Source organism: Otolemur garnettii, unplaced genomic scaffold, assembly GCF_000181295.1.
Source record: "Otolemur garnettii isolate 467f Iridium unplaced genomic scaffold, OtoGar3 scaffold00221, whole genome shotgun sequence".
Lineage (NCBI taxonomy): Eukaryota > Metazoa > Chordata > Mammalia > Primates > Galagidae > Otolemur > Otolemur garnettii.
In genome coordinates this window covers 910,872-925,746 of record NW_003852616.1, presented here as the reverse complement: position 1 = coordinate 925,746, position 14,875 = coordinate 910,872, and the positions used below count along the sequence as shown (strand labels likewise).

General features: G+C 36.8%; 1 protein-coding gene and 1 pseudogene across 1 annotated transcript in view; both read right to left on the bottom strand.

Moving 5' to 3' along the window:
- The window catches only part of LOC111722161 (phosphatidylinositol 3,4,5-trisphosphate 3-phosphatase TPTE2-like), a 106,125-nt gene extending 102,087 nt beyond the window's left edge, over window positions 1–4,038 (bottom strand). The window contains exon 1 of the mRNA XM_023508072.1: window positions 3,995–4,038. Within this exon, the coding sequence (XP_023363840.1) occupies window positions 3,995–4,029 (35 nt within the window). The 5' untranslated portion in view covers window positions 4,030–4,038. The remainder of the gene's footprint in view (window positions 1–3,994) is intronic.
- Window positions 4,039–13,289: 9,251 nt separating this feature from the next.
- LOC100951945 lies at window positions 13,290–14,264 on the bottom strand (annotated as a pseudogene).
- Window positions 14,265–14,875: the final 611 nt, after the last annotated feature.

Genomic DNA, 14,875 nt, shown 5'->3' with positions numbered 1-14,875 from the left:
TACTGAGCTGGACAGATCCTCTAAACAGAAACTAAACAAAAATACATAGGACTTAAATGTGACCCCAGAACAACTGTGCTTGATAGACATATATAGAACACTCCATCCCAAAGCTAAAGAATATAAGTTCTCATTGGCCCGTGAAACATTCTCCAAAATTGATCATATCCTAGGACACAAAACAAACCTCAAAAGAATCAAAAGAATTGAAGTTTTATCTTGTATCTTCTCAGATCACAAGGCATTAAAGGTGGAACTCAACTCTAACAAAAATGTTCAACTCCACACAAGAACATGGAAATTAAAAGACCTTATGATGAATGACAGTTAAGTGAGAAAGAGATAAATGAGGAAATCATTAACTTCCTTGAGCATAACAACAAAAAAGACACAAGCTACCTAAACTTGTGGGATACAGCAAAAGCAGTCCTGAGAGGAAAATGTATCACTTTAGATGCCTACATCCAAAAAACAGAAAGAAAGCTCATCAACAACTCACAAGCCATCTGATGGAATTGGGAAAAGTACAATCTAATCCTAAACTCAGCAGAAGAAAAGAAATGTCCAAAATTAAATCAAAGATTAGTGAAATTGAAAACAAAAGAATCATTCAGAAAATTAATGAAACAAAAAGTTGGTTGCATGTAAAAATACATAAAACAGATAAACTTTTGGCCAGACTAACTAGACACAGAAAAGTAAAATCTCTAGTAACCTCAAACAGAAATGATAAAAAGGAAATAACAAGAGGTGCCACAGAGAAATAAGAGATTATCTCTGAATATTACAAGAAACTCTATGCCCAGAAATTTGACAATGTGAAGGAAATGGATCAATATTTGAAATCACACTCTCTCTCTAGCCTTCACTAAGAAGACATAGATATCCTGAACAGACCTATTTTAAGCACTGAGATCAAAGAAATAAAAAATCTCCCAACAAAAAAATGCCCTGGTCCAGATAGCTTCAAATCAAAATTCTATCAAAGAGTTTATACCTATACTGCAGAAATTATTCCAAAAAATTGAGGAGGAAGGAATGTTCCCCAACATGTTCTACAAAGCAAACACCACACTGATGCCAAAATCAGAAAAAGACTCAACTAAAAAGGAGAACTTCAGGCCCATGTCACTAATGAATATAGATGCAAAAATTCTCAAGAAAATCCTAGCCAATAGACTACAGGGATATGAGGCTGGTTTAACATACACAAATCCATAAACATAATTCTCTGTATCAACAGAAGCAAAATCAAAGACCATATGAGCCTCTCAATAAATGCAGAAAAAGCATTCAATAACATTCAACATCCTTTTTTAATTAAAACTCTGAAAATATAGCCATAGGTTGCACATTTCTTAAACCAACTGAAGCTATCTATCAAAAACCCACAGCTAATATTTTACTGAATGGAGTAAAACTGAAAGCTTTTCCACTTACAACTGAAACCAGACAAGGCTGTCTTCTGTTGCTGCTACTATTCAACATAGAAGTTCTAGCCAAAGTTCTATCAAGCAGGAGAAGGAAATAAAGGGCATCCAAATGGGGGCAGAGGAGGTCAAACTCTCCCTCTTTGCTGACGATATTATCTTATACTTTGAGAACCCCAAGGACTCCACCACAAGACTCCTGGAAGTGATAAAAAATACCATAATATCTCAGGATATAAAATCAATGTCCACAAGTCAATAGCCTTTGTATACACTAATAACAGCTAGGATGAGAAGCTAATTAAGGACACAATCTCCTTCATAGTAGTTTCAAAGAAAATGATATACCTAGGAATATATCTAACAAAAGAGGTGAAGGAGCTCTATAAAGAAAATTATGAACCCTAAGAAATGAAACTAACATTTTATAGCCATCTGATCTTTGATAAACCAAATAAGAATATACACTGGGAGAAAGAATCCCTATTCAGTAAATGTTGCTGGGAGAGCTGGATATTCATGTGTAAGAGACTAAAACTAAACACACACTCCACTCACAAAAATTGATTCAATATGGATAAAAATATATAAATCTAAGGCATGAAACAATACAAATCCTCAAAGAAACTGGGGAAAACACTTGAAGATATTAGCCTAGGGAAAGACTTTATGAAGAAGACTTCTATGGCAATGGCAGCAACAACAACAAAAATAAAACAAATGGGACTTAATTAAATTGAATAGCTTCTATACAGCTAAGGAGACAACAATCAAAGTAAATAGACAACCTACACAATGGGAAAGGATATTGGCATGTTATGAATTGCACAAAAGCTGATAACTAGGATCTACAGAGAACTCAAATTAATAAACATAAAAAGAGCCAATAGTCTCTTATATTACTGGGCAAGAGAAATGAAAAGAACCTTCTATAAAAAAGATAGATGAATGGCTAACAAGCATATGAGAAAATGTTCATCATCTTTAATTATCAGAGAAATGCAAATCAAAACCACCTTGAGGTACCAACCTAACCCCAGTAAGAATGGCCCACATCACAAAATCTCAAAACTGCAGATGTTGGCATGGGTGGGGAGAGAAGGGAACACTTCTACATTGCTGGTGGGACTGTAAGTTAATACAATCTTTTTGGAAGGAAGTATGGAGAATCCTCAAAGAACTCAAACTAGACCTCCCATTTGATCCTGCAATCCCATTACTGGGCATCTACCTAGAAGAAAAAAAATCCTTTTATCATAAGTACATTTGCACTAGACTATTTATTGCAGCTCAATTTACAATCACCAAAACGTAGAAATGGCCTAAATGCCCACCAACCCAGGAATAGATTAACAAGCTGTGGTATATGTATACCATGGAATACCATTCAGTCATTAAAAAAGATGGAGACTTTACATCTCTTGTATTAAACCAGACGGAAGTAGAGCACATTATTCTTAGTAAAGCATCACAACAATGGGGAAGCAAGAATCCTATGTACTCAATTCTGATATGAGGACAATTGATGACCTAGTACACAGTGAGAAATGCAGGGAGAGGGAAAAAGGAAGGAGAGTGGGGGGCCACAGGTGTGACATGCCTCTTGGGGATAGGACACAATTATAAGAGGGACTTTATCTAACAAATGCAATCAATGTAACCTAGTTCCTTGAATCCTCAATGAATCCCCAACCAAAAAAAATTACATATGCCTATTTGTAAACCCATCTTAAAATCTGAGAATTTCAGAAGGTGTTTACACCAATGTCTTATAATAAAGAAAACCTCATTAATCTGTAAAAACCTGGATACAGATTAAAGTTTTAAAAACTTTTTAAAAACCTGGATAATTGTTAAGAATTTAGTAATAAGAAACAAATTAAAGAATGACTAACATAAGCCCTTAAAAGACCACTTTAACAGTAAAATCTTTTAATCAGTGAGATTTTCAACAAGTCTGTGATCAAATTCATGGGTGCTTCTAGCATACTCATGGGCACATGAGAAGGAATCACTGCCTTAAATACTTACATTATTGAGCTCTAACGTTCTTCTTGAGCCTCTCTCTCACATAATCCAAACACATTCCTCATAAAATGCTTAAACTATTTACATAATCTATAAAGATGAATTAATTGATCTTCAAAGTAATTTTTCATAATTCTAACTGAAATTAAGATATTAATTCAAAATAAAGCAATTATACTGTGTAAATCTGTATCATAGTATGAAATCTTATTCTCATATAGAGAAGAACCTTAAGTAAAATATTTCTAAAATCCAGGAGTGATTCCAGATATATAAGGTATTTAATAAAACACTTACAGTATTTTAAAATCATATCTCATTGTTTTTAATGCCATTTCTTTGCAAATCTTAATGTTCTGCTTAAATTAAAATTTCAAAATAAATGAGATTACCTTAAATGGGGCACATGGCCATTTGGCAACATTGACAGTGGAAACGCTTTTTGCTTTATTTTTTTTCAAATCCTTTCTCACTAAAAATATTGAAATTAAATGTCACATGTATTTAATATATGTCTTTTCTATAGTCTCTCATACCCGAATGCAAGGGATGACACAATTAAATGCACCATTTTCTTAATCTTCCCACTGCAAAAGGAAGTAAAAATAAAATTAATCACAGATTTCCTCTAACCCACATTATGAATTTAACCAGGACACAAAGGCCTGTTTAAAACAAAATTCAGAAGTGTATTTGAAGTTTTTTTACTGATAAGTAAAATTTTCACCTTTCCATTTCATGAGGTTCTTTTTACTTTCCTATCTAAAATATATGTGCATCAAACACTAAACTGCAGATGATTTTCAAAGCACTTTACTTACATATGTTATTTTACTTGTATTATTAATTTGTTATAACATCCACTAAATAGACATTATAGAATTATTGCCAGTTTACATTTGAATCATCTAAAGTTTAAAGAAGTTTAAACTTGATGGGCAGCGCCTAAAGCTCAGTGAGTAGGGCACTAGTCCCATATATCTAGGATGGTGGGTTCAAATCTGGCCTCGGCCAAACTGCAACAACAACAAAAATAGCCAGGTATTGTGGTGGGCACCTGTAGTCCCAGCTACTCAGGAGGCTGAGGCAAGAGAATCATCTAAGCCCAAGAGCTGGAGGTTGCTGTGAGCTGTGACACCATATCACTCTATCGAGGGCGATAAAGTGAGACTCTGTCTCTAAAATAATAATAATAATAATACTGATATATATAAACTTGATTTGCTGAGTGTCAAGTGAATATCAAATGCCAGAGCCAAGATCAGTTCCAGCTTTAACTCCAAATCCAGGATCATCTCCCTGGTCTGAAAGACCAACATTTCTCACAGGAACTACTGCAAATGCCTCCTAGATCCTTGCAAAGCGGTTTGATTTTGTAATTTAAATAGAAAATAAAACACAACAGAACCCACTTTATTTTTTAGAGTAGGGAAAGAGGAAAGAAATGCTTCCCTTTCTGTATCTAAATTTTGTCCTAGCTCTGGGCAGCTCCATTAACAACTGTACAGCTAATATTCAGACATACAATTTAAGTAAGTAGCAGAATGAATCGTTCATTGATGGTCCATGATGAAATAAGTTCTAGAAAATGGAAATTCAGGGTCGTTTGAAGAACTGTTTGTATTCACCAGTTGCCCCCTTTGTTTCCAATGTAATCTTTGTTTAGAGACCAACAAATTGCAACAGTGATCAGGTAATTTCCTCTTTGGTAGTACTGTCTCTTTCCAACATTCACAAAGCTGGTGAATGGTTATGTAACTGGATAAGAGAGGGACAGAAGAAAAATCTCCTGAATATTTCTGCAATTCAGATGTAAGCAATTTTAAGAATGTATTATTGCATTACAGTGAGTCCATGATAAAGTGCCTTCAGATCAGTGCAATAGTAAGTACTCCGGAGGAGAATACTCAGAAACAAATCAACATTAATAAATTCCCAATAAGCATGAAGAGGACTTTAGTTAGCTAAATATTTTCACCTTTCCAATGAATCTGATGTGCTCATAGAAAATTCTACAAAACTAGGAATCAGAGGATATCCAACACTAAATTTTCTAAAATTAAGAAGGAACCAGGATTTAAGAGTAAATAGCATTCTTCAGTCCTCTGTTAAGAAAGAAAATTTTAATAAAATTATGGTCTTTTATGAACCTTTTTCTTCTGAAAAGATGGAAAATTGTTTTCAACAGTATTTTCCTGCAAATTCAATTGGAGTAAATATTGCATGCTCACCCTGCCATAAATTTTGATATCTTTCCATAGTTTTCCTTTTCATTTTGCCTTAGCACAAGCCCTGTTGTCCCAAAGAGATCCATCAAAGGCTCCCTACTTCCAGACTTTAAACTGACTTACTCATTTGGTATGTCAACATCTTCATCATCCTCAAGTCTGGCAAGTAGTTCTAACACACTATAACCACAAACAAATGCAAAAATATATCATTAGATGTTTGCTACATGAAACAGTAACATGACTAATTTATCTAAACAACAAAAATTCCCTGAATCTAAAGAATATAAAAACATAATTGAGCCCCCTGGAAGGTCTATCTTTTTAGAAAGAATTATAGAATCATTGACCAGAAAACTCTTTTCTCATGGATACTCTCAACACTCAATTTACATATTTCTCTCTTCTTACTCTCTCCTGTGTATGTGTGTGTGCACGTGTGTGTGTTTCTATGTGGGTATAATGTAAAAAGACAGAGAATATATAAAGGATACATATATAGGCATATCTCAAAGATATAGCAGGTTCAATTCCAGACCACTGTGATAAAGTAAATTTCACATTAAGAAAGTCACATAATTTTTTTTGTTTACATGTGCATACAAAAGTTATATTTATACAACACAGCAGATTATTAAGAATACAAGATTATGTCTAAGGAAAAAACAGATATACTTTAAAGTACTTTATTGCTAAAAAATGCTAAGGAGCATCTGACCCTGCAGTGAGTCAACTTCTTGCTGGTAGAGGGCATGGCCTTGATGTTATTGGTTGTTGGCTGTTGAGGATAGTGTTTGCTAAGATTGAGGGGCTGTGGTGACCTCTTAAAATAAGACAACAATGAAGTATGTGGTATCAATTGACTCTTCCTTTCACAAAAGATTACTTTGTAGCATGTGATGCTGTTTGGTAGCATTTTACACACAGTACAACCTCAATCAAAATTGGAGTCTGTCCTCTCAGGCCCTGCTGCGATGTTATCAGCAAAGTTTATGGAATATCCTGTGTTTTTGTTGTCATTTCAAAACTGTCCACAGCATCATCATCAAGAGTAGATTTTATCTCAAGAAAACACTTTCTTTGCTTATCCATAAGAAGCAATTCTTCAGGTGCTCAGGTTTTATCATGAAAATGAGCAATTAAGTCACATCTTTAGGCTCCACTTCTAAAAGTTATCTTGCTATTTCCACAACATCTGCAGTGACTTCCTCAACTAAAATCTGGAATCCTTTGGAGTCATCCATGAAGACTGCAATCAATTTCTTCTAATCTCCTCTGAATGTCGATATTTTGACCTCTTCCCATGAATCACCAATGTTCTTAATGGCATCTACAATGGTGAATAGTGCAGCAAACTTTTAATTTTCAAATAAAATAAATCTGAAAAGCTTCAAAGTAAATTAAAAATTTATTTCATGTGAATCAATCAGAGGAATCACTGCCTATTGCAGCTATAGCCTTACAAAATACATGTTATAAGTCAAAATTATTTTTTGATCCATAAGCTACATAATGAATTTTGCATTGGCAGGCATGAAAACAATATTCATCTTCTTGTACATCTCCTCAGAGTTCTTGAGTGACCAGATGCATTGTCAATGAACAGTGCTATTTTGAAAGAAATCTTTGTTTTTGCTTGAGCAGTAAGTTTCAACAGCGGGTTTAAAATGTTCAATAAGCCATTTTATAAATCATGTGCTATCACACAGGCTTTGTTTTTCCATTTAGAGAGCACAGGTAGAATAGATTTATCATAATTCTTAAGGGTACTAAGATTTTCAGAATGGTCAATAAGCTCTGGCTTCAACTTAAAGTCACCGGCTACATTAGGCCCTAACAAAAAGAGTCAGCCTATTATTCTTTTGAAGTTTAGAAGCCAGATAATGACTTTTCTGGCAAGGGAAGTCCTAGATGGCCTCCTCTTCCAATAGAAGGCCATTTCATTTACACTGCAAATCTGTTGTTTAGTGTAGCCACTGTCATCAATTATCTTTGCTATATTTTCTGAATAACTTCCTGCCACTTCTACATCAGCACTTGCTGTTTCACTTTGTATTTTTACATTATGGAGAGAGCTTCTCCCTTTAAACCACATGAACCAATCTCTGCTAGCTCCAAGCTTTTCTTCTGAAGTTTCCTCAACTCTTTCAGCCTTCATAGACTTAGAGAGAGTTAAGAGTTTTGTCCTGGATTAAGATTTGGCTTAAGGAAAAGTCGTAGCTCATTTGACCTTCTATCCAGACCATAAAACTGTTTTCACATCAGCAATAAGGTGCTTTCTTAACGTTCACGTGTTCACTGGAGTAGAGCTTTTAATTTCCTTAAAGAATTTGTTTTTTTTTTTGAGACAAAGTCTCAAGCTGTCACCCTGGGTAGAGTGCCATGGCATCACAGCTCACAGCAACCTCCAACTCTTGCTTCAGCCTCTCAGGTAGCTGGGATTACAGAAGCCTGCCACAACACCTGGCTATTTTTTGGTTGTAGTTGTCATTGTTTGGCGGGCCTGTACTAGATTTGAACCTGCCAGCTCTGGTATACATGGCTGGCACATTAGCTGCCTAAGCTACAGGCACCAAGCCAGAATTTGTCTTCTGTATTCACAAATTGGCCAGTTGGCACAAGAGGCCTCCCTTTTGGCCTATCTCGGCTTTTGACATGGCTTCCTCATAATTATCTCTAGCTTTTGGTTTAAATTCAGAGATGTGTGACTCTTCTTTTCATTTGAGAGGACATTGTAGGCTTATTAAATGGCCTAATTTCAATATTCTTATTCCTCAGGAAATGGAGTCCCAAGGAAAAATACAGAGAATAGGGAACAGCTGGTTGGTGAAACAGTCGGAACCCACACAACATTAATCAATGACGTTTACTGTCTTATATGGGCATGGTTCACAGTGTGACAGAACAATTATAGTAGTAATGATTATAAAAATTCCTGATCACAGATCAGGATATTGAAATATTATGAGAAGTACCAAAATGTGACACAGGGATACGAAGTAAGCACATGCTGTTGGGAAAATGGTATTAAGAGACTTGTTCAACACTGAGTTACCAAAAAGCTTCAATCAGTATAAATGCAATGTCTTCAAAGTGAAACGAAGTGAAGAGCAAAAAAATGAGGTATTCCTGTACATTCTCTATATTGATTTCTCTCTCTCTATATATATACACACACACACCTCTGTCTTTATATATTTATATATGATACATAAAAGGATATGTGTTTATCCTGTTATGTATCATGTATAGATATGCATTAGCATTAATTCAAATAAATGACATCAGTAGTCTTTTATAAAACCATCACCGAAAGGTGAGATAAATCAAAGTAGTCAAACACCACTGATGCCATTTTATTCGAGTCAGTGCTAAGGATTAAAAATGTACATGTCATTACCATCTTTTTTTATTATTAAATAATAGCTGTGTACATTAATGCAATCATGGGGTACAGTATGGTGTTTTCATATATGATTTGAAATATTTTCATCAAATTGGTTAACATAGCCTTCATGTCATTTTCTTAGTTACTGTGTTAAGATGTTTATATTCTACTTTTAGAAAGATTCACTTGTACCCTTGTAAGATAAACCATAGAGGTGATCCCTCAAATCACCCCCCTCCACCCATCCACATTACCATCTTTGAGAAAGAAACTAAAACAAAAGGACATGTCAAGCCAGGCATGGTGGCTCATGCCTGTAATCCTAGCACTTTGGGAGGCCAAGACAGGAGGATCATTTGCGGCCAGGGGTTCCAGACCAGCTTGAACAACATAGTGAGACCCAGGGAAGAAGAATGATGAGGAGGAGAAGGAGAAGAAAATTAACTAAGCATAGTGATCCAAGCCTGTAGTTCCAGCTACCCAGGAAGCTGGCAGAAGGTTTGTTTGAGACCAGGAATTTAAGAACCTAGTGAACTGTGGTGACTCCGTTGCACTCTAGCCCAGGCAACAGAGCAAGACACTGTCTCAAAGACAGACAGACAGACAGACAGATAACCAAATGTCAGAGCCAAGCAACATCAAAGACTTACTTTTGTGGTTGAAATTAGGTACAACTGCTCTACAATTATAAACTAGTTGAACTCTAAAAACATGTCAATTAATTATTTCAAACCTGGTATATAATTTTTACCTAAAATTAAGCCTCATATATATGATGTAAAGATGACCTCAGGCCTTATAAAAGAGCACAGTGAATAAAAATTGAATTGCAGTTCTTTATTACTACAGTTAATTCTTATGTCATTTGTGAATATATTTTACAAATCTCAGTATCTCCCTTTACTCTCTCTATAAAAATATTGATATCTCACCCACCACTGATGACTGTACCACAGATTACTCTTTTTAATTCAATGGGTCATAGCTAAAGGATAAAAACAAGCATACTAAGACTCCACTTGTCTTCCCAGACTTATTTTCTAATACAAACTAGCTATAATTATTCTGTAATTTATAATCTAGTTGCCTTAAAAATTAACATTAGTTATTTGAAATTTGGTGTTTGATTTTCTTCTAGAAATGAAGCTTTATATGATTGTGATGAAATCTCAGGACTGTGGAAAAACTTAATGATTCAAGCTAAAGTAAGTAAAGTACATTTCTTTACTCTTAACCCTAATCGCAAGTGTAACACCATTTGTGATAAAATTTACATCTAATTCAACTTCAGTTTCTGGGAATTCATCTTGCTTGCCCTGTGCCTTCCTAAGTCCCAACACCACATACCTCCTGGCCTCCCCTGTGGTGGACGCCTATCCCCGTCCCTCAGATAGGGCCCAGGAACCACAGTCCTGAGACAGGGGCTCCACCTAATGTGATATAAATTTGCCTTTGGGGCAGCAGTCTCACATGGTGGCACAGGGACTAGTCCCATTATTTTCTGATGAGGTCCCCTCTGTTCCCTGTCCACTGCTCCCTCCTCCTTGCTACACACAAGACTCTCTCCAGTCTTGGCCCCCTCTGTTAGGGTGTCATATACATATTCCCATACTTTGCCAAGGTTATTGGCTGCTGGTGACTAAACATGACCAACAAATTATGAACAAAAAGGATTTTTCTTATGACCTGCCCCTTTTTTATCCAACTAGATCCAAAAAAGAAAGAAAGATACTTACAGATACTATTAGCACAAAAGAAGGTTTTAGAAAACAGGGCGTAAGACACTCTGTATTATCATGAATACTCCTGACAACGAAGTCCCAAGATCTTGATATTGCTTTTCTATATGTATGTGTATGCTTGTGAATGTGTGTGTGTGTGTGTGTGTGTGTGTAGGGGGGTTTATTTACACGGATATATATGTTTACCTATACTTATTTATTTAGATCTCACATTTCATGCATGATCCCTTCATGAGTTACTGTTGTCATTTCACTGAAGGCAGTGCTAATGCAGTAAAAATGTACAGGTATCTCATGATTTCCCAGATTTGATATTGGTTCAAACCAGCTATCATTACTCTTTACGTTATAAACTGGCTGGCCTTTAAAAATTCAACTTAAATGGGTTCAGTGCTCATGACTACAATCCTAGCTCTTTGGGAGGCAAAGCTGGAAGGATGTCTTCAGGCCAGGAGTTCAAGACATAACACAGCAAGATTCAGGCTCTAGAAATATTTCACAATGAAAATAACTAGATGTGGTGACATGCTCCTATAGCCCCAGCTACTTGGAAAGCTGAGGTAGTAGGATTGCTTGAGCCAGGAGTTTGCAATGACAGTGAACTGTGATCACACCATTGCACTACAGTTTGAGCAAGAGAATGAGGTAGTTTCTTTAAAAAAATTTTTTTAAAAAGGAATTGAATTTAAAAGTTAAAAATTTAGAGTTATCCAAAAAGTTAATAATGACTCAAGATGCCACTATAGTTATTACTCAATCTTTCTCTCCAACACCTGGGGAGATAGGTGGTGTTGCTCTGCTACAGTGTTGTACACAGACCTTCTGACACTTTCCTGAGGGTTTTGGTTGCTAGTAACTAAGGATGAACACTAAGAGTAAGAAGACTCTCTCTTTGACTGTTGCATCCTTTTCCTATATCACTGCTCAAAAGACAAAGAATACTACACATAGAAGCTTACCACAACAGGACATTGGAAACAGCTAGCAAGAAACTCTGTATTTTAAAGCTCCTGACAGTGAATATCCCAAATCTCAATCTCTTTGTACATTGAATGTATATGAACGCATACATGTGTGGGTACACAGAATACACATACATATATTAATTCATTTATATCTTACCTTTCATTGGTGATTCTACTGGAATGCTTGGACTTTAATTCACATGATCCAGTACTAAGGGATTAAAAAGGTTACAATAAGACATACATAATTTCCTGTTTTAGTTCAAATTAGTTACAGTTATTCTTCAACTTATAAACTAGTTAACTCTTAAAAGTGTCACACACAAGTGATATATTTGGAATCTACTATGTCATATTCCCTAGAAATGGTACTTCATATGTCTGTAATAATACTTTATACCTCTCCAAAAAGTTAATGATTCAATATTTAAATATAGCTTTTTAGCAATGAACCTGACCTAATGCATAAAAAAGGCTTTTCTGGTAAAAAAAATTTTTTTTATTAAAATATAGAGAGTTTTGGCTCAGTGCCTGTGGCTCAAGTAGCTAAGGTGCCAGCCACATACACCTAAGGTGGTGAGTTTGAATCCAGCCTGGGCCCGCCAAACAACAATGATGGCTGCAACCAAAAAATAGCCGGGTGTTGTGGTGGCTGCCTGTGGTCCCAGATGCTTGGGAGGCGGAGGCAGGAGACTTGCTTGAGCCCAGGAATTGGAGGTTGCCGTGAGCTGTGATGCCACAGCACTCTACCCAGGGGGACAGCTTGAGGCTCTGTCTCAAAAAAAAAAAAAAAATGAGAGAGAGAGAGAGTTTTTCACATGTATATTTTTGTTTCTCCACCACTTGCATGTCTGACCACTACTACTACTATGTCCTATCATAACATTGAACTCTTCATACTGGGTGGCACCTGTGGCTCAGCGAGTAGGGTGCCTGTCCCATATACCGAGGGTGGCGGGATCAAACCCAGCCCTAGCCAAATTGCAACAACAACAACAACAACAACAACAAATAGCCAGGGACCTGTAGTCCCAGCTACTCGGGAGGCTGAGGCAAGAGAATCGCCTAAGCCCAAGAGCTGGAGGTTGCTGTGAGCTGGGACGCCACAGCACTCTATGGAGAGCAACAAAGTGAGACTCTGTCTTAACAACAACAAAAAAAGAACATTCCATACATACTTAAAACCAAGTGAGGTGTGGTGTTCCATCTTTAAAAACTAAACAGGCATTTTGGACAACACATTCTCGGCAATGGAACCTGGACAACATTTATCAAACACAGTAGGGAAAGTTCTCATTCTGCATTATAAAAAGCACAGCCAGATATCAACTGTTACAGAAATGAAATAAGACAGAAAATTATTTTGGTTGCAGCTGTCATTGTTGTTTGGCGGGCTGGGCTGGATTTGAACCCACCAGCTCAGATGTATGTGGCTGGCACCTTAGCCGCTTGAGCCACAGGCACCCAGCAAAGACAGAAAATTTTAACCAACAGTTTAAACTATTTTCTTAAAGAGACTTCCTACACTGCCAGAAATCTTGAACAGCCTCTTGGTCAGTCATCTGGAAGCAATCCTTCACATAATTGATGAACTTGGTTTCCACTTCGGGAAGAGAACAACCTTTTTCTATATTTGCTTGGATTTTTGCCTTAATATCTTCTAAAGAACTAAGTCCTTTTGGTGTTTAGGATTTTTTTTCCTGTTTTTGAAGGATTCTTGACCTTTTGATCTTGGTGTTGAAGATTTTGAATCTTTTCCATTCTGGTTTGATTTTTGTGCATTCTTGGCTGGAGTGTCTCCTACAGATTTCTTTGCAGAAGCTTTTTCTTCAGTTTCCTCTTCATCAAAATCATCAGCATTTTCATCTTCACAATCATCATCTGCATAATCATCATCATCACCTTCATCTTCATCTTCATAAGCAGCAAGTTTTACTTTTTTCTGTGGAACTTTGCTACCACCTCCAGGGGCAGATCACTTTCCAAACATACTTAAGACTTTCCCATACTGCTCTTCATCTTCTCACTCTGCATCTTCTTCCACAACTACTAAGTACTGCCCACTAGTACTGGCCTTGAACCACACTTTAACCAAAAGACCACAAGTAGTGTTATTTCAAAGCCCCCAAGAGAAACCGTTGGCTGTACAGACATGTTCAAAGTTGCAATTGTTACTTTAATTCAGTGGTTCTCAACTTTCCTAATGCCACGACCCTTTAATAACAGTTCCTATGGGTCATGACCCACAGGTTGAGAACTGCTGCTTTAATTGGACTACCTTCATAATTTATTGCCTCTGCTTCAATAATGCGCAATTAATCCTTTGCACCAGCCCCTAAATTGACCATTCTTAAAGATAACTGGTGATCATTTTCATCATTATCCACCTTAAAGTGATAATCTTTGTTGACTTTTAGTTCACAACCAAAAAGGTAGTTCTGAGGCCTCAAGGGGCTCATGTCCATGTCCACCGAATCTTCCATGAGGTGATGGCATGCACTTAGGTGGAGAGAAGGCAGACAGATAAACATTTACTGCTCTGAGGAACACCCATGCAAGATGGAATCACACCCTGGTGAAATTTATTTGAAATCTAACTTCAGCTCATAGGAAACGACCACTCTTCTTCCCTTTAACTTACTGTTTCCTAAGTCCCTCCATTATCTCTTTCCTTTTTCCCACCATGGTTGTCTTTCCTGTCCCTCAGATAGGGCCAAGTAACTGTAGGACTAAGTCAAGGCTCCCTCCAATATGATGTTGCTTTTGGGTTTGGGGCAATAGCTTCCATGGTTGTAGAGACCTGAGGGTGTGGGACACATCCAGCCTCTATTAGCTGCGTAGTATTCTGCCGAAGGCTCCCCTCTACCCTGTCCTCTGCTACCTCTGCCTTGCTCCAGATAGGATTATCTCCTCCCTTCACCCAATCTAGTACAGTCATTCTGACAATTTCCTGAGGATGTTGGCTGGTGGTTACTCAGGGTGTCAAACACACACTAGGAGGAGGAAGCATTCCTCTTATTATCTGGTTCTCTTTCAGCAACTAGATCCATAAAAGATAGAAAGGTGCTATAGTGTGACACCTAAGAGACAGTGT